General features: G+C 45.9%; 1 protein-coding gene across 3 annotated transcripts; it reads right to left on the bottom strand.

The window, feature by feature from the left end:
- Positions 1-112: 112 nt before the first annotated feature.
- TPRA1 (transmembrane protein adipocyte associated 1) lies at positions 113-17,990 on the bottom strand. 3 transcript variants are annotated; one of them, XM_082288979.1, is made up of 11 exons: positions 17,972-17,990; positions 13,639-13,838; positions 13,356-13,488; positions 10,342-10,428; positions 8,699-8,771; positions 7,660-7,739; positions 6,461-6,571; positions 5,978-6,038; positions 4,824-4,926; positions 4,147-4,227; positions 113-3,061 (listed from the first exon to the last, which is right to left on the bottom strand). In XM_082288979.1, the coding sequence occupies exons 2-11, from the start codon at positions 13,827-13,829 to the stop codon at positions 2,827-2,829; spliced, it is 1,155 nt and encodes a 384-aa protein (XP_082145105.1). In that variant the 5' UTR covers positions 13,830-13,838; positions 17,972-17,990; the 3' UTR covers positions 113-2,826. The 3 variants fall into 3 exon arrangements, with proteins under 3 accessions (XP_082145105.1, XP_082145104.1, XP_082145103.1); XM_082288978.1 differs by lacking the exon at positions 17,972-17,990 and adding an exon at positions 17,430-17,589 and having other exon boundaries at positions 13,639-13,834; XM_082288977.1 differs by lacking the exon at positions 17,972-17,990 and adding an exon at positions 17,430-17,588 and having other exon boundaries at positions 114-3,061.
- Positions 17,991-20,832: the final 2,842 nt, after the last annotated feature.

The following is a 20,832-nucleotide window of genomic DNA, read 5'->3' as shown; positions in this document are numbered from 1 at the left end:
CAGGTGTAACTCCAGCCAGGTGGCAGACATCACCTGCAAGGATCCAGCAGGAAGAGTGGGCAAAGGCAAACAAAACCACATCACACCTGTACCCATGCCTTCCTGCAATCTTTTTTTTTTTTTTTAAATCTTCAAGTTATTTTTTCTCTCCGATCTGTCTCATTTGAGAAATAAAGTATGACCATTTATGCCAAACTTAATTTTATATATTTTACAAAGAAAAATATACATTTATTCTATATTTTCTTTTTACCACCCCCTCCACACATAACACACTTCTGCTCAAGAACCACTTTAAAGATGGCCCAAAGCATTATATATACATAAATACACAACAGGAGGAAGGTCAATCCATGACCTAGTGCAGAAGCTCCTCAGCAGCAGAACATGGGACATTCCAGAAATACTGGAGTCCTGCCAGCAAAGGGCAGGATGGATGTGTTGACAACCTGCACAGGTGATCCTTCAGCACTGAATTTAGATGGTAAAAAGGCAAATTCATAACAGGCTCTTCACATCATCAAGGAGGGCAGGTAAGTCCTTTCAGTCAGGGTGTTGAAAGTCAACAAATACTCCTTGGGATGGAAAAGTAGTTGCTCCTTTAGCTCTCAACTGCTTTGAAATCTTCATCTCTCTTGACTCCGTCCAAGGCCCAGGGAAGCTTTGCAGGTTCCCCCACCCTTTCTAACCAACAGCAGCTTGGGATCAGTGTTGTAAGCAGCATTAGGAGCAGCAGCACAGCCAGTTAGGCATCACATCATCCATCCCTTTTACAGCAAGCAGTCCAGCATGGCTCAGGCTGACTCACAGCAGTGACAGAGGAGCATGGAACACTTCTCTAATGTGGCAAAGGCTGACTTGGCCAGCTGCTTGTCCAGCCCTTGCAGTCATTGCATGAAGTGGAAATGGGAAAGCCTGTGACCTACAAGAAACTAGTCAGCTCTAGCACACAGACAGATGGAAGCCTTTTTTCCCCAAAAGTAAATTTAAAAAAAAAAGGGGAGGGTGTGTAGGGGCATTGTTTGTTTTCAAGGTGCCAGTGCTACTTAGGCCTACAGGGCAAAGTCCCCAGGCAGACAGAGAAGCTGCATTGCTCATTAACAAAAAAAAGATAAGCAAAGGCCTGCATAGTTTTGGCAATCAATATGAACTTCATGTTCTTACCCATGTTTTCCTTCCCTGTGGTGGGAACACCTGGTAGTGAACACCTTCCTCTACCTGCTAATGATCCAAACCAACACCTCCACACTGCACCCTGCATAACAATTTCCCAGAAACTCTTACCTCAGTATTCTTCAGAAACAGCAGTAAGTTGAGGCAAGAGATTCACATAGGCCCCTAACATTGCAAATTCCCTCTTTCTACCATCCCTAGTGGAAAGTTGCTTATAGCAGATCTCCACCTACCTGGAGGACTCAGGTAGGAAAGCACCCCCAAAGCTAGAGGAATATTCATCTTCATCCTCGGAAAGCACAGGATATCCCAGAAACCAGACTGATGCAGCCTTTATATGAACAGTCGCTGGATTGGAACACCACGTCTTGAAACTGCATGCCAGACAGCTCAGACAACAGTCCCTTTTCCAGCATGGAAGAGGTTAATAAGAAGTGCCAGAAAGTCTTTGAAAGGACCACTTTCCACATGCACATAAGTATTTTCAACATATCAAGCCATAAAACTTACTCAGACCAGCAGCAGTCTGGGGATCTGAACTGCAACGTAAGGGGACACTGCCAGAGATACACATCCATCTCCCACTCCTCTCCCACTGGAGCACACCAGCCAGCTTGACTCTAGCACCCCTAAGGTGTTTGAGTTTCCAGTCACTATATTCTGACAGCTTGGACTCATCATAGGCTTCTGCTCTGCCTCAAGCACCTGAATGTCATCTTCCTCCTCCACAGCACTCCCCAAGCCCCTGCCAAAGCCATGAAGCAGGGTGCAGATGGAAAATGCACCTACCTCACAGGTTTTACTCTTGAAACTCAGCTCTGATTCAGTGTTGTTACTTAAGATTTTCCTGTGAGCTCAAATGCACAGCTCTACAGCCTCCACAGATTGGTACACAGCTCCTGCTAGACAGCAGCACTGTCTGTCCTTCTGTCTCCCTGCTGTTCAGTCACTTCACATCCATGCTGTGAGCTACCAGCCTTCCCCAAATGTTCCCTGGACACAGAGAACAGTTAATTCCTCCTCATACCTCTTTTCCCCCACACACTCAGAACACTCCTTTTAACCACTAGCAACTTCAATTCACAATTTTCATCAGCGTTAGCTGAAACCAGGGGTGAGCCCCAGTGACCAGCCTCCCTCTTCAGATACTATCACCACCTGTGTTGTTGCATTATGGCAAGATGCAGGCAGCCATGCTGCTTGAAAAAGCCCAGGAAGACCATCTTTGGTTTCAACCACCAAAATCGTGCTATATATGTACAATACAGCAGTCAAATCGGCACCCTCATCCCTAAACACCATTCCCTTAAGTGGCAGATGAGTGCTTTCAGTCACTGAAATGGAAGAGGTGCCAGCCAGGGCTATCTTCTGGGTTATATTCACATCTGGAACATGGAGGATCAGGAAAGTTCAGTGTTTAAAGGTTTATGAACAAAACTGCTCTACATTGTTCTCAGGTAGAAACAAAGTGCTCTTCCCAAAAGGGTCTGGGCTGCCAACTTAGTTCCATGATAGGTTTTGGAAATCCTAAGGACAAGAGGAAAGCCGTGGCAAGTAGCCAAGGACAGATTTCCAGTGGACATTCTAACAGCTGTGATATCAGGGAGTTTGGAAGGAAAGGAAGGAGGCATCATATGATTCAGGTGTCCTGCCTCAGGCATTGATGGATTTCCAGCGGTCACTGTCTATGCTGTTGATGCTTCCCACGTGATATGGCATAGAGGCCACATCATCCAGATAGGCTGTGGTGTCAATCTGAGTGCTTGAGTAGAACCCAGAATCCATTCCTTCCTTCTTGGCAACAGCATAAGGGTGGGGTAAGTGCACATCCACATCCTCAGGTTCATCCACCTGACATTTGTAGGAGAAAAGGATCTTCGGTTCAGACCTGGAGTAAAGAAAGATTTAAAATGCATGTTTAACCAATGTGGTATCACAGCCACCTATCCTTAACTGAAACTCATCAGCACTAAGAAATTGTGCATTCAGACCTTAAACACCCTTTAAATGAGCTTTTGGTCTAGAAATCTGTGGCAGAGTACATAAAGTAATGCTAAATGAAGCTTCAGATGAAGTCACTTAACAGAAATACACGTGGCAGAATCCTGACTTTACTGTGGGAGAAGTGTTCTCATCTTTGGGAGTTTTGAATTACTATGGGCAACAGCACCCAAACACTACTGAACTCCACAGCAGCCTGGCTACTGACACCAAAATGAGTCACAACAGGAGTACACTTCAAGTTCCACCAGTGCACACCATGAAAACCAAAACACAAACAATTGTGGATCAGCAGTTTCCATCTTTAACTCCAGACAGTGTTCCCTTCTAATTTCAAAGGGATGCAGAGGTATATTTTTATATTTTAGAAGTAATTTATGTTCTTAGTTATTTTAAAGCCGGATGTTTCTTGCTAATGACCAACAAATACTAAACCCTACAATAAACCACTCGAGTTTTCGCACCAAGGTGCGGTTCCTGTGAGTGGCCACACGGCGGCGACCCTGGCCCGAGAATCGCCCTTCCCAGAGCTTTTCACTGGTGATTTTTGGGCCCATGGTGGAGTCCTCGGCAGAAGAGTTACTCAACCTCCACATCCTTTCTACAAATTTACACCAAAACCCACACAGAAGACCGTTTAAGCTCCCAGGACTCAATCCCTCATTAAGCATTTAGCTATCAACTTCAGCAGAAAAGCTTTGTACTACACAGGATGCTGCTGCTGAAGAAGTGATCCTCTGACGTGTGTGAGAGGAATACAGCCACCAGCTCTGCTCTGCATACAAAGGAGCCCTGCACAGAAGTAAGCAGCCCCGGGTCACACAAGAAATTCTTCAAGAGCAGAAATTGAGACTGGTTCTCTAACTGGTTCTCTAGTTGCTGTCTGTATTGTACAGACTGAGAGAACCTGAGTGCAAAACAACTAAATGACAATATATACACCCATCTGAACTCCTGTTCCTGGCTACTCACCCAAAGAAACCTTTCAGGAATGCCACATAGATGAGAGGTGCAAAGAAGCTGAAGTAAAGGAACGTGGTAGCATCAACACAGCTGTCAACAGCAAAAGGGAACAGGAAGGGATTTAGCACTCAAGCACAATACAGGTAACACCACTCACATCCTCCCAAATGATCCGATTTCCCTCCAAAGTGTCCAGAGATCAACAAAAGTCATGCTAAACAAATTTAAACTGATGCAAAGTAACAGCCATTGTCATCAACATGTGTCAATGCTTCTAGGCACTCAGGGGAACCATGCCAAAACCCAAGGTCTGACCAAGAGCAGAGTTTCAGTGCTCCCAAATTTGACTCGCAGATCTGACACTGATCCCTGCAGAACGAGACTCCAAACATAAGGGTGTCTCCGTATTTCTAGCAAATGGACTTTCCTCTCTTATTACCTACTAATGGCCAGACATCAGTGAATTCACACCACCTCAAGAGCACTGCAGCCCATGCAGCTCCACAACCTCTCCACTGGGAGTTTCCTGACTACTTAGAGGTCTTTTGGCACAAAACAGAACCAACAGGTTTATTCCTTCTTAGGAACACAGCATAGGTTTGTTTTCTTGGGAGAGGCAGTGTTGAAGGACACTCAAACACAACACAAGATCCAGGGCAGCAGACCTCCTCCCCCGGTGTACATACCACAGTCCTTCTATGATATCCACACAGAGGAGGGCACTGCCCAGGCCCTGCACCAGGTTCAGCAGTGCCAGAATGCCAGCATAAACATAAAAACTCTTCCTGGCTGTGGGAAAGACACGGATACACATGAAGCTCAACCTCAAACACCAGACCAGTGGAAATCTGTTTGATGGAGATGCCAAATCCAACAGAAGCTTCTCACCACCTTGTCTCTTTAAGAACTGCTGAAGAATTAAGACTGCATTTTCCTGTCCCATGCTGGCAGGATTGATGGTGGTATAATGGATTAAACCATACCCTCCTGCATGTGTATATTACACACAGAAGATGGGTTTTGAAAGCATGGTTATGGCAACACATGCAAAGATTTACTGGCAAGCGCCTGCAACCAGTGTCAGTCACGTAACTGAATGCAAGAAAAACAAACAAAGACAACCCAGCTGAACCAGAAGCTGTGCCCTTCCAATGTACAGCACTAATAAAACTGCTCAGGAGACCCAGACAGGAGCAGCAGGATATGCTGGACACCAGGCAGATCAGGCCCAGGACCTGTGCCTGTGACATACATATCCCCTCCCTCAGGGTACCCACACATGAATGCCAACACTAGTTAGAGAGAGAAGAGCTCAGCACAAACACTTTAATAACAGCTCTATTCAAGAACTGTAGATATTATGCAACAACAACAAAAAAAACCAAACAAACAGAAGCATCTTAATAAAGTAAAAGCCCAGATAAAAACTGTTGAGCAGCTCCCACTTAGCCTTCCCTTCCCAGGGGATGACTAGCATGCACACTTTAACATCCTGTGTGCATTTCAAAGGAAGCTGTTATTAAGAAGCCCTTTCTTAAGGTTCTCAGAAGATTATATATTTACGTAATACCTGTATCATTAACTGAGCAGTAGGTCTTGTTTTCTTATGTAATTGTTTAGCTACTAAAGTAGCAGTGTAACTGCTCTTACTCTGCTCTCCAAAAGACACAACGTACTAATTTTTCTAGGGATAAGTTATCAGTCCTTTGCCATGTTATCTGAACCCTGAGACATGGAATGCATCTGCAGTATGAACACATACAGGAACCTTTTACTTCCACCTATGCTTTATCCTGATGCTGTACCCATCTATACTATGGAAAACACTACAGTTACTTACAGGGCAAAGAAATCCGGTCTTTCAGAGGAGTTTTTGGAAGAATCACCACCAAGGAATAGACCTGTTGAGACAAAGAACTAATAGTTCCATGGCTTCTTGGCACCTGAACTCAATCTTTTCAGCAACGGTGTGTGGAATCATGTACTCCCTACGTCTCTCAAGGGAGAGGCACAAACCCTCAACATTAAACACAGCACGGATGGGAAGGCCCCACAACTCACCCCCATCAGCATAAAACAGCTGTCACTGAGAAACAAGGGAGGGAAGAACATCTGAGTTCAGCTGGAATCCAGCTGCCCCAGCTTACACCACTCTCATTGCACCTTTATTGCTTCAGCTTCCCCACCACAAGAGAAGCATCAATGCTGTGCTGTAGGAGGCAAGAGGGGGATTAGGGCATTACTGTACTCAAATCATCCTCCTTGCTCCATTTAGAAAACACAAAGAAGCTACCAGAGTGCATAACACATTCCCAGTACTTACCAGAAAGAAGAAACAGGAGCTGGCAAGCCAGAAGTGTCTCCCTCCATGGCCATAGATATTGAAGTCTTCTGCTGAGAGGTGGGCATCAGGGTACAGGATTTCCAGGGTGCCCTAGGAGAGAAGTGGCATCAACATGATTCTGTCACAGGTGGTATCCTCACTGAAATGCATGTCTGGACAAGGAACACTACATTTAAAGAAGTTCAAAAAACAGCTGGCCTGTCCCCACAACCCAACCAAGCCCTGCCCTGCTCAGACCAAGTTACGCTCACACAGAAGAGGCAGAAACTGAAGACAAGAAGTGAGGAGAAAACAAGTGGCAGGAATCTGCATCTGACGGAAACTGGCATCAGTGACATTCCAGACAAGAGACTGAGGTAGACATCGGATACAAGCACTTATCTAAAACAGACCAAGAGCTCCATTTCCATCTTTAAAGTAGACCTTTCTGCTGAAACATCCAGAATATCAGCTGGGGAAAGGACACTGTCTTGCACAGGAGCTACCATACAGACAGTGGAGACTGTTTGTACACACTACTGAACCCAGATATAGCTCAAACACTTGATATTTTATGAGGCTCCTCCAACTTTATCATGTGGTAATGATCAGCTCACTGCCTCTGCAGCCAAGAGCCTGGTCCCAGAACAAAGCTCTGTGTGTTATTTTAGCGCTGCCCTGAGTACAGAGACATGGGCTGACCACTGACATGCCGAGGAGGAGAATAAACCCAGACACAGATTGCATTGTTCAGGGACATGAAGACATGTCTAATAAACTGAGCCAGCAAGCCAGCTGCTAGTCTGAAGAGAAGCAAGAGCTCTCAACTCTCATAGACTCGGCAGACAAGAGGCCACTGCAGTGCCCTTACTTGGCAAGCACATGGTTTTCAAGGCCCTTGAGGCCAGATCCAGAACTTGTGGTTCAGGTGTGGAAAACCTCACTCTTGTTCCAAGATTCACTAAACAAGGCAATCCATCCAAACCTCATCTTACTTCTTCACCTTATCTGAGCTATTGATGCAGTAAAGAGGACAAGCAGATACTATCTGCTTATACACTGCCACAAGCATTCAGTCTTTCTCCAAATCCTCATCCAAAGAGCAAAGCTGGCTCTTTCAGATAGGAGTCACACTCTTAACTGCTTAACTTCAAGCCAAGTCCCTCCTTTTGCAAATTCTTCTGCTTCAACGTACTCACCTGGGTGACAGAATATGCCAGAGACAGCACAGTGGTGATTGCCAGCACACGTTTCACGCTCGACTTGCTCTCCAGGTGACCTGTAATTACGGGGTACAGAAGTGACTCAGGAAGTAATCCCAGCACTGGTTAAAATCAGTTCTTTCCAGAACCAATAAAGGAAAACACTTGTATTCCAGAGGCCTTCAAGGGAAGGTTAAAGCTCACTAAACCCTGTTTGGAGAGTTGAGCCTTTCACAGGCAAAATCCTACTCACAAAACAACAGATTTTAACTTGCTTTCCTCCTGTCCACACTAATACAGAGAAAACCACTAAGTCCTTCTGCTGGGGTTACAGGAAAGAAAAAAAAAAAAAAAAAAAAGCAATGACTCCAGCATCATGTACACTGAGATGCTATAAAGCTTCTCAGGGAGAAGAGTTGATGGGAGGCTGGGGTAGAGAAATCTCTACTGGAATATACTGAAGCAGGCAATTTCCAGAAGCTCCTTTCAAGCTAAATTATTCTATGAGCACTCAAAAGATGAAAAGGATACTGCTCACATGTCCCACTGACAGATGCAACAGTGACACCTACCCGCTCCTCTACTCTGACCCACAGTGCATTTTCACTTGCACAACTGAAAAAAGCAGAATTACAATTGCAGGTACAGATAAAGCATTTGAATGCAGCCAGGATAGATCAAACCAATCAACGATGGGATAAAGGGGATAGAAGGGCCCATCCTAAATAAAATGGGGTTGAAGCAAAGATCAGACTGTTGATCTTGGCATAAAAATCTTACCTAAATTACTCCATCATACGAGTGCAGCACAAACAAAGCTCATGTAAACCCTTAAATGGCACAAGCCATAGATCTCTAAGATATAATCAGGCCTTCAGCCATTTCTAACTACAACTCCACAATTTGTCCTTTGTATTTATTCTACAGCCTCCTCACTTTATAGAATCAGCACCACCATGAACTTACAGATGCAGCCTCTGTGGAAGGAAAGGGAATAGAAAACATTCAAAGCACTCAAAAACCTCCTGACACATACCAAAGGCAAGGCCTAGAATCACCACACTCAGTTCAATCGCCAGAAGGAAGAACCTTGTGATCTCCCACAGGATCTGAGGGATAACAGAGACCAGACAAACATGATTAGATGGAGCCAGGAACCAGTTTGAAGTTAATAAATCAAAACTCCAGGGGATAGCAACCTCTGAATGGCTGGTCATTTCTACAAGCACGTCTCACGCTTTGTAGGGATACTGACCACATGCTTGTTCCAAGCCCTGTTCGTGCCTGCGGAACAGAACAGTTGTGTGGGAACAAGCAAACAGCAGGTCTACAGAGAGGAAGTGGCCACAGTCTGCCTCAGCTGAGGATCTGTCACTTGTCTCAGGTATATTCTTGCTGCTGTGCTCCCAAAGAGCACAAGCCCATGATGATCTCAAAAGTACAGTATTAAACAAGGTCAGTTCTTAAAACTCCGTATTCTGCCCTCTTCCAAAGCTACTGATCCTTAAATCTAAAGCATATTCAAGTAAAAAGCACAGCCCATTCCAGCCTGTCATTTGCAATCTCATGTTTTATTTCATTAAACAAGACCAATAAAAAGCAGGTGAGGCAACTTTTCAGGGAGTCATGCAATAAATCAGTGCCAAACCTAGAACAAGGACAAATTCTGGCTTATTAACCCTTTATCTCTGAACACTGAATAGTACTCTCTCTTGAAGATACATAATATTTTAAGAGGCATTGGATAAGACACTTCTAATCCCAGCAAACACACAGTGTGTGTGTGCATATATATGAGAGGACACAGAAGAAACATAATAGACAGGATAGGACGTGTTTACAGAAAAAACTGTCAGTATCTGTCTTGCTACATGATTTCCCAGTTGCTGCACTCAGCAGCAACACCAGAGCTGAAGAAAAACACCTTTCCACCTCTTCTTCATTATTCAAGTCCTGGGCCTACATCTGTTGGACAGAGGTGAATAAAAATGCTACAAACATCCAGCCACTCACAACAGCAGCTCATCACAATGCTCTGACAGTAACATTAAAGGGAAAAGCAGGGGAACCACACTGATGCCAGAGAATAAAGCCCAAAGACCTGTACTTGGTGGCTGCCTCCTCTTTCTCTAACAGCTCAAGAACTGCAGAGCTTTTTGTTATAAGTAATATTCTGCTACAAGTCAAATTATTACAAAGAACAGCACGTACAAAGATATTTCCTGTTTGCTAAGGGTTCACCCTGTGCTCAGAATGGCTGCAAGGACGTTCAGGTGTCAGCCTCAAAAGGGAAGTTGGTTTTATGTGCATTCAACATAAAAACTTAAACACTTTCAAAGAGCTACTGGAATACTGCAAGAGTAACAAAGGCCAGGTCTTGCCTATCCACTAAAGGCTTCTGAATGTTTACCTCTTGCAAAAGAGAATCATTTCATCCCTGTAACAGGAAACTTTTGCTGCCACTATTTGTGTGTCTATTTTAGGAAATCCATTGTTTTACCATCCTGGATGTTGTGATGATTTAGATCCACCTATCAAAACAGGATTCCATAGTACACATAGCTGAAAGTACTGCAAAAAACCACATTATCCTTGTGCACACATAAGAGGGAAGCCAGAGCAGATTGCTGTGATCAGAAGTACACAAAGCACAGCCTCTAACGTCAGTGTTGCACCTACCTTGTCAGCAACCATGGCAGCATCAGAGGCGCTCACAGTCATGGAGACAACAGCTCGGGCAATGCCAACCAAAGCCACCACAAATACCTGCAAAAAAAGAGCAAAAGTGAGCTCATGTCAAAGGGCACATATGCAGTAGCGATCAGAAGATCAGAAACCCTTCTGGAATACCATTTCCAGGTCAGCTTTCAAGCCTGATAATGCGTACTAAGAATTTCCTGCGGCAGACTAGAGTTAATTTCCTGAAACAGATTCCTCAGACCTCTTAGATAGGAGTACTGCCTTAGAATTTAGGAAGGAACAATTGCCTCAGCAGTCAGATTAAGCTCCAAAGAGTTCTTCACCCAGTCTTTACACCAGTATCTTTACAGTCTTCCCACCCTTCATTCCACTGGGATAGGGGAGGAGAAAAAGAAACAGATAGAAAACATATCCTGAATTACAAAACCAAATGGTTGGTATGTCTGACTAAACCAATCACATCAGATACCAGAAACCACTCAATACCAACTACCCCACTACACAACTGTGACAAAATTAAACCTGCAGTTCTCTCACTCCACACTGATAATGCTCAGAAATGCAGAGGAAGAGTCACCTGCAGCCACCAGCTTTAAAACATCTTACCCTGCTGCACAGTGCAACACAGATCTCACTCACTTCATGTACCATTTAAACATGACAGCTCAGCAAGGCTCAGTTACCCTGTGCTGTCACTGCCATACTATGCAATTAAGAGCTCAGCTGGATGTATCTACACTCCACTATGCAGATTTACACTTTAAGAAAGTGGATTTTTCCAGATAAAATTCTCTGAGTCCCAGGCTGATCCTAATGATGAAGGCAGGAGACAGCTAAACCTATCAGGGAACCAAGAGTCGAAGCTGATTCAAAGGTGGCTGCAGAATGGAAATGACCAGTAAGTGACCCACAGATGAGTATCTCCTTAGAGGAAGAAGACATGGCAATGGCATGAAAGAAGAAGACAACAATCCCTCCTGGGGTGGAGAACTCCATGACAAAACACTGACTAAAAATAAGGGTCCCTGAATATAATGGTGTTCTAGAGATGCAACAACTCACTGGAGCAGAGCACACACCTTTTTGTTTCCTCTCTAAGCAGGTAGAGACTCTTCCCAATCTGTTAACTCCACATTAATCACCAACTCCACAAGAAAGCATTCCTTTAAGACATGACAAACAGTCAATTTAAAGGAAGTCCTTGCAGAACACACTTCCATCCTTATTTCCCAATAATATAATCAAGAAATGAATATGAAACTGAGTTCAAGCATTTTCCTCTAAGACTGTATGCTGGATTTGGCTGGGATAGAGTGAATTTCCTTCACAGTAGCTGTTATGGGGCTATGTTTGGGATTTTTGTGCTGAAAACTGTTGATAACACAAATGTTTTCACTACTGCTGCACTGCTCTTACACAGACTGTAAGGCATTTTTTGCCTCTCACCCCATTCCAGAAGCAAGTTGCCTGGAGGTGCACAAGAAGTTAAGAGGGGACAACTGGGACAGTTGACCCCAACTGGCCCAAGGAATATCCCATATGGCATCATGCTCAGCACATAAAGCCAGGAAGAAGGAGGAAGGAAAAGACTTTCAAAGTAATGGTGTTTGTCTTCCCCAGTAACCACGTGATGGAGCCCTGCTTTCCTGGAAACAGCTGAACACCAGCCTGCCCATGGAAAGTGGTAAATGAATGCCTTGCTTTGCTTTCCCTGTGTGCACAGCTTTTGCTTTGGCTTATTAAACTGTGTTTATCTCAACCCACAAGTTTTCTCACTTTTACTCTTCTGATGCTCTCCCCTGTTCCAGTGAGGGGGCGTGAGAGAGCAGCTATGTGGGGCTGAGTTGCCATCCAGAGCATAAAGTCAGTTCACTTTCCTCCCTTTGGTTTCTCAAGAGTTTTGTTTTTCAATGCCTTTGGCACAAACTTCTACTGATCATGTGCATTACTGGAAAAATGTAGGAAGGTTTAAATCCAGACTGGAAAGGGATGGTAATATTTTTTAAAGGTTGAAACATTTGTGTGCACACATGGTTATCCAAAACCGTGCAGAAGCCTGGAACCCCAACACATAGCCTGAAAGAGCTAACAAGACTTCCCAATGTGAAGGTGAGGCTACCAGGTCAGATTTGGTTTTGAGCTTCTTGGGCTTTGCCACGGCAGTACCTGTACAGACCAGGGAAAGAGGTGTCCATCTAATCCAACTCAAACACACATTCACTTCCACAGCCTGTACTAACCTCACTGAGGAAGAGCAACCACATGTTACATACTGAGGCAAGCCAGGGTATCAAAAAGCTTCTGAATGGTCTTTTTAAACTAATTCAGGTAGGTTCTTGCACTTATGATGTCCTGTAAGCAGTATCACAGGGCATCACAGAACTGGTGAGAGGAGAACAGCAAGATCTTAGATGTTTGTGAACTGTAACTGTACTGTACATTCTGTTTCCACCTTAAGAACTATCAAGAACATGATCAAGTCAGGGGCCACTTTGACATGATATGAAAGAAACTAACAGGGTTGGGTTTCTACATTCCCAGACTAACCAGAACCCCTGTCACATCACCATTTTCTCCAGCAGACGACCAAGCTTTTCAACAGCTTCACCCAAATTATTCTCCTTTCCCTACCTCAATGAAAAGCTGGGTTTGTGTCCCATGCTACTTACTGCAAGGAGCAAAGAAAGCATAAGATACTAGATTCCAAGACATCAAAGCAACAAAGGAAGAAAAAAAAGGAAAAGAAAAATGAAATCACCACAGGAGAACAAAATCCACTCAAATCCAGCAGATATGGTCCCAGTATCTACTAAGAGCTGAACTCAGAGTGCAAAAAAAAGTCTATGTCTACTTCTTGTAGTACACCTTCAACAAAAAGCAGATTTTATCCCTGCAAGAGCCAGTCTAGGCTCTCTCCACTAGTTCAGTGACATTGTTCATGAGTGGTAATTAAAAAAACAGTCCTCAGTTCAAAGGGACAGAATGGTACTCACTAGTATGTAGAATGTAGTGAAGATTGGGCTGGAAGTGACCCGGATTTTGGCCCTGGCAGAGGGCAGCTTCCAGAGAAGAAACATAAAGAAAAGCACATTGGGAACCAGGAGGAGAAGATCCCAGTAGCGGACTCTGCAAAAAGTAAGAAAGGTTTTATCCCTGTTCTTCAGCCTCTAGAAGGGAAGGCACCAGCCCCAGTCCCTTCCCAACCAAACTGAGAAACAAACAAAGCTCTTTCCCTTGGTCCAGGGTCAGACTGTGGTCCCATTTCCTCCAACTCACCTGGACTTCCCAATGTCTTCATAGAGCAACAACAGGCACTTGTGTGGCACTGTGATGTTCGTGTCGTTGATCACCTGCGTTGTCATCGGGGAGAGAGTTGTCACATTATCCAGTGCTGTCACCAGGGCAGTTGAATGTGTGATGTTGTCAGACACAGAGAATGTCATCACAGACATCATGGACTGGAACATCCTGTCTTCCTTCAGGTCCAGGTCAAGCAGAGCAAGACAATCACAGCAGAGAAAATAAGCAATATTAAATCAGTTGTGAGTCAGAGCTAAAAAAACACATCCTTGACATTAAGCCCCTGCACAACTGCTTCCTGCTTGGTATAGCCAATTATCATCATGTCAAAGACTGTATTACACAATGAAATGCCACCTGCCCTAAGTCTGAACACAGCCATTAGAGTGGTCAGTACAAAACCACACTTCGATATCACAGTAACAAGCACCTTCAAATGGTGCTATGGAGGATAAATCTTGTGATTATTTGAGCTTTGGCATATTCCTAGAAGAAATCAAGACTCGACAGCAATACATGGCATCATCAGATGGAGACAAAAACCCTACTTTACCAGGACACTCCTTCTTGGTCCCAAGATCAAGAAGTGACAGTCAATGACTTGATTTCAACTACTGGAAAGAAAAGATGAAGGCCCCTACCGAAAACCCATTGCTGTTATCAACCATGAAGTCTGAGAGCAGGGAGAGCCTCACATACCCCCACCTAAAGGGACTGTACAGAGTCTTCACCGTTCAAACCCAGCACTGGCAAAAACCAAGATTCAGCATTCTTCTTCTAACACTTTGCAAGACACCAGAACTATTCTGGTTTTGAGCAAATCTCTTCCCACTTTAAAGCAGAACCCTGACTGTTAAGGTACTTTAGTAGCTACAAGATGAATACAAACACAGGGTTCAATCACCCCTCCTGACAATGCCTAAAGAAGAAATCACAGACAACCCACAGATGCAAAAATGATAAATCTCTTGTCAGCCAACATCTTAAAGATGCACATTGCCAGGGACAGCACTTGAACAGACTGTGTGTTATAGCTAATCCAGGATTTATCTCAAAAAAAATTCTCCCTTTGACTCCAGCCCTGACTTGCGTGCTGAAAACTGACAGCCCCCATGACAGGGCTGAGAAGGTATTTTCCCTTAGAGGTTCTGGGTGAGTCACAAGCTGGAAAGCATCAGCACAGCCCTGTGTCATCTGCTGAGCTCTTAGAGTTCAGTAGCACCTTCTCCACAAATTGCTCGAGACTGTCAGTAACAGGCTCTTCTTTCCCTTCAGAGGCTGAGACTCTTCCCAGGTTCTCTAAGGGGCAAGGGAATTATCCCACCCTCAGCCAACAAACCCTGCCTTTGATTCATCCTTGCTGACAGATACTCCCTGAGCTGGGATTTTCTTTTGTGACTGCCGAATGCTGTGCTGCATGAGAGGCATCACAGTAAATAAACACACAGACCTGGAAGGAGCAACTTCATGCCAAGATGGCAAAACCTGGGCCAAAATATTCTGCTTCTAAGTAGATGTTCCAGCAAACAACCTTCACATTCAAAACTTATCTCTGGAAATGTCCTCTCTTCCCTCCAGCTACTTACGTCTCTGAACTGTTAAGAGAAGGATTTTCTCAACAATTTTGCTCCACTCTCTTCCTCTGTAACACCATTACATCCCAGTAGAAATGAGGGCAAGTACGGTCACATTTCCAACACAGAAAAATTTCTACATGATTTTTTAAAAAGATGGGAAAAAGTAGAGAAAAACCTCACAGACCACGGGCAGAATAATATTAGCAACTGTGAACCATCACAACCTCCTAGCAGCTCTTCTGGGACAAAAATTCCATCTGCCTGTCACACTGAAAAGAGCTCAAACATAAAGCTGTGAGAGATTTACATCAGAAAAACAACTTCTTATGAAAAGAGCAAACAGGCTCCATTATTTTTCGCTAGAAGCCACCACTATCACACAACAGCAGCTGCTGATAAGGAGAGGAGTTGGCCACACATAACAGAACTCCAGTCACAAGGTTTCAAAGGGCAAAGCAGAATCAAGCTCACCTCTCAGCCAGGCTGCTTGCTACAGCCTGGTACTTGTTTTTGTCCTCCCCAGGTAAAGTGTACACAAAGCAGAGTAACAGAACATCCGACATGATAAGAAAGGGCAGCCAAGACCATCAGACACTGTGGTCATGCTTTTCTAATAGCTAAGGCCTACAGCAAAAATGTGGAGAACTGGCCCGCTCCTGTCCAAATCAACAGCAAAAATCCCACAGCAACAGGACCAGGAACTGATGGAAAGGATCCAGCTAGGGGTTGTCATTCCCAGCAACACTGCTCCTTTCAGCACACTGCCCTCACCCTGTCTAGTCCTAAATAAATCCAGTCAGCTGAACATATCCAAGAGCTCACTCGCCACACCCTGCCTCCACAGGACTGCCCGCTTCAGCCAGCCCAGCCCATGCAATGGGGTAAAATCACCCAGAACTGCATGAAAAGAAATCAGTACTGCAGTCGTGGTCCCCCCTTTTCATCCAGCAGGCAGCTCTGTACACCAGAAAACAAAATAAGATGCTTTTCTATACTCCAAATGAAGTCAGGCTGACTTGGTTGAAGCCAATCCCTCACTCCAGGCCCTGGACAAGCTGCATTTGGAGCAAGACCACAGGCATGAATCCTGGGCTGCAGTGACAGAGCTCTCAGAAAGGCTCTGCTGCACCTTCAGGGAAATGTTATCTCACCAATGGATATTGTTCCTCAAATCATGGCACTGTAACAATATCAGAGCTCAGTGAAATTCAGAGCTCACATCACTGGCAATTCTGTCTTCTTTCAAAGCCCACCTACAGAAAGGTGAATTACACACTGCACAAGTTGCAGCTGTAATAAAAAATCGAAACATTTATTTCTTTCTGCAAACAGCATCAGAAAGTCTCTTAAGTACAGATCGTGATAGGATTAGGACTGCTTCTTAAAATACTCTATTTGTGCAATAAAAACTGCACTCACCAGATGCCTGCTCAAATACAACTGTTACTGCAGTAACTTAAATGCTTAAAAATACCCCAGAACACTAAAAGTAAAAAAACAACAACAACAACAACAAAATCCCCACCAACACAAAAAAGATAAAAGAAAAAAATAAGCCTTTTTTTGTTCTCTTCCATTTTAAGAAGGCTTTTCGACCCTCTGTTTTGCTCACAACAACTGCATTTTTCATTTCACTCTTAGAACTTAAGACAGGCATTTACCCTCAGTGATCGAGTTTTTAGTTTTAGTCTCACATCTCATTCTGAACTAAGATTAAAAAGAAAGCAACTACAACGGGGGAAGATAAACCGAAGAAAAATACCGAAAGCAGAAGTATCAACAACAAGCCCAAACCCTCAGAGACAGAGAGCCCTAGCCCAGAGGTGGATTTTAGAAATGCATATCCCGGGGTTTTTTCTGTTTTGGTTTTGATTCCTCTGGAAGGCGGGTGCACAACACGCAAGAGAAGCAGCAGTGCGTGGTCACTTGGTTCTAGGCTGGCGAGGACGCGCCGCCTGCTTCCCAGGCTGCTAAAGCAACACAGCTGGAGACGCGCCGCAGTTCCACCCCACCTCAGCTGCCCAGCGGTGCCCCTGAGGCTCCGGCCATGGGGCTCCCGGGCTGCACTGGGAGGCCCTCGGAGGCCCGCGGCCCCCGCGCAGCGCGGCCCCGCCGCCCCGCTCTGAGGCGCCCCAGCGTCCCTCCCTCCCTCCCCGTTACCCCCTCCCGCCGGCCGCACTCCGCTCGTACCCGCCGGGCCCCGCTCGCACCCGGCCCCGCCGCCGCCGCAGCTCAGTCCCGGGGCCCCGGCCCCGCCATCCCAGCCCCGGCCCCGCCGCTCCCCTCAGCCGGGGAGCGTCGCTGAAGAGCGGCCCGAGCGCAGCGCAGCCAAACAGAGCCGCTGCCGCCACAACCACGGCGAGCCCAGGGGCGCTATTGAGAGACGGTCCCCAAGAGGGCTCCAGATGGACCAATCAAAGAGCGGAAGCTGTCAAAGGGGCCAAAAGAAACAGCGGAGCGAGCCAATAGAAAGGGCCGGGAGGCGGGACCAAGGGGGCAGGCCCGCCGCGCGTTAAAGGCGCCTCGTCCCCCACCCACCTGTGGGTCCCCAGCGCGGGGTCGGTGGGGATGGGCAAGAAGGTGACCCCGGGGCTCGGCGGGTCCGGCGGTCTCGTCCTTGCCGGGCAGGCTCTGTCCTTTACAGCCCGATCCCACCTCCTGGGCCAGCCCGCACAGCACAGCCTACCACCCAACAGCGAGCGCTCTGCGATCCAGCACCCACCGTCACACACCTCCGGGAGGGAAGCAGGATGCACCTGCGCAGGAATTCTGTACGGCCTGTGGCTGCAAGGCAGGGCAGTTAATAATTGAAGGAGATCCGATGATAAGTCCCTGCGGGGGAGAATGATTAACAGCCTTGGAGTTTGGCTTTTAAGGACAGTTTAAAGCTGACTGAAGAAACTTGGCGTAGTTTGGACAGCAGCTGCTAAAGGGAAGCACGATCAATAATTAGCAGTGCAAATACCAGGCAGACAAAAGATACACTTAGTATAGTAAACAAGGAAGTAACTGTGACAAATGAGCCAAGATTTATATAGGAAATTAAAGGAAATAACCAGCTAAGCACCAGCACGTTATTCTCAGCAGTAAGAGCTGGCTGACAGGGAAGTTTCAAGGAGAATGTTTGTTATCTGAGTCATTGCGAGGACTGGAGGATACATTCTGGCATGGTTTTCTACCTGTGGCTCACCCGTGGCTGCAGGGTTTGCTTCTGTAGGAATGCAAGGCTTTTGCTAAGCTGAAGTTTGCTGTACAGAGCCTACGCCTCCTTAGAAGATCCATACATTGGTCAAGTTTGCACATTCTGCTCTAGCAAACACCACATACAGAGGGTTGCAGGCCCTCCTCACACACAGATCTTCCTCAGCTTAAATCTGCTTGATCCTCTTCTCAGGTCAAATTTTCCAGCTACACCTCAGCAAGCCTCATGAAGGTGTTGTACCTGGAGACTTGCCTGCCTCAGCCCAATTCCTCTGATTTCCACTGGGTTGAAACAGGTTTTCATGCTGGTGTCATGCCTTTGGAATGACATCAGGAGAAGCCAGTCCTTAGCTTGTCTCATCTCACACTGTCATGCAGGTTAATGATATGTTGCAATATTTTGACACGTTCCATTTATGGATCCAAGCTCAAAGGCTTGGCTGACACCAAGATCTCTGACTTACAGAAGGGACACTCCTGTTTAAAGAGAGGCAGAGTGTTTCTGCTTAAAAAGTGCCTTGGTAACAGACAAGTAAAATCCATGTCTTCTCACTTGTAGCCTCAGGCACTAACTAGTTGAACATGTTACCTCCCACATAACTGTGTCAGAAGGAGAGATTTTGCTTTCCAATCCACCTGCTCCTCCCATCTGATTCAGTTTGAGGCTAGAGCCCAGTATTTTGGACACCAGATTCAAGAGCTGTTTCATGGTCAGGAGACTGCTGGGTGCCACTGCAAGGACCGTGACACTGCTTATGTGAAACAGGAGGTGGGGGATCCACACTTACGGTTCTTTTGTATTAACCAGCCTTGCCTGTCAGCCCCAACATGGTGTGTGCAAACATAACTCTCCTCTTCCACCTCCAAGGACTGCTCCATGCCCTTGACTGCACACATCCTTCCACTTTGGCTGAGCACTGCTGCTCTCTGTGTCATCTCCTCCAGCCAGTGCATAAAGATGGCAGGGCTCACTCCCTTTGTCCCTGCTGTGTCACTTGGTGTTGCCAGGCTGAAGCAGGACAAGAGGTGATGTTCAGGGCCCCAAGGAAAGCTGGCACTTGTTGCTGTACCTGCTGCAGCCTGCTGTGCTTTGACAGTCTCACTTGCCTTGCAAGTGTCAGAGGTGGAAGATGCAGACATGGTGTCCAGGGCAGCATTACACCTTTGTATCATCACCAAATTCCACTCTTCTGGGACATTTTATCTCTCTCAGATACTCTATCAGCTTTTATTAGATCAGTCTACTGAACAGGATATTACTTCTCATCTGAAACTGCTTCGCTGTTCAGGTGCTGAGCAACTGCAGGGACAGATGTGACTGTCTTGTTTCAGAGCTGTTCTACCAGCCTAGTGATTTCTAGTATTGGGCATAAATTTGCACCACAGCATACCACCTGAGCTGCTCTCCTGTGTCTCTGCCTTTTTTTTTTTTTTTTTTCCAAGGGGAATTCAGTCTCTAGATCTCTTCCTGTGCTGCAAGAAGCCACGAGTTTGCAAAATCCTAGTGGCGTGGTTGGATATTCAGGAGTTTGGTGCTCAGGTGAGGTCACCCCAGCAAGCAGCCTGGGCCCTGTTTGCATCTCAGCCCTCTCACATACACCAGTCCATGTCTCCAGTGTAGCAGGAGCCCTGTCCCATACATGGCAGCATTTTGGGGACGGTTTTAGCTGCCCAAGCTCAGCTCTTGTCAAAGAGACAGAGCACCCCAGCTCAAGCACAGGACCACTTGTAGGTGGCACCCAAAGTTAGCAGTGAAAACATGGACATGGTGTGTGGTCTTCCAGGAAGAAGACTCACCTGCCCAGTGCCTGGAGAGACAGTGGCACCCTGTGGTGACACTGGCTCATCACAGTGTGTCATCTGGGCCTTGTCAGACAGCACCACCTTAGCCAGGTCTTGGTCTGCCTTCCCTTAAGCCATAGAATCATTTAGGTTGGAAAAGACTGGACATTAGGAAATAATTCTTTATTGGAAGGGTGCTCAAGCCTTGAACAGGCTTCCCACGGAAGTGGTGGAATCACCATCCCAGGAAGTGCTCAAAAACGATGCAGATGTGGTGCTTAGAGACATGTTTTAGCGGCGGGCTTGGCAGGGCTGGGTTAACAGTTGGACTCAATGACCTTTGGGATCTTTTCCAACCTTCATGGTTCTGTGATTCTGTGACCTCTAAGATCATCAAGCCCATGGTGGTCTCTAGGACCCTACAAGTGGGGGCATCTTGGGGGTGTCCCTGTGTCTGTTCCTCGCCGAGCACCAGCCAGCTCCCTGTCATGTGTCACAGAGAAGAGGCTGAGCCACTCTCCTATTTATATCGTGATGCTTCTGCTTTGCTATTTTAGTACCAGCCTGAATCATCCAGCTGGGCTCCTGGAAGAGCCATTTCAGATTGTCA

Source organism: Coloeus monedula (genome assembly GCF_965178545.1).
Source record: "Coloeus monedula genome assembly, chromosome: 11".
NCBI lineage: Eukaryota > Metazoa > Chordata > Aves > Passeriformes > Corvidae > Coloeus > Coloeus monedula.
The sequence above is the reverse complement of the archived record's forward strand: the minus strand, read 5'-3'. Positions and strand labels throughout refer to the sequence as shown.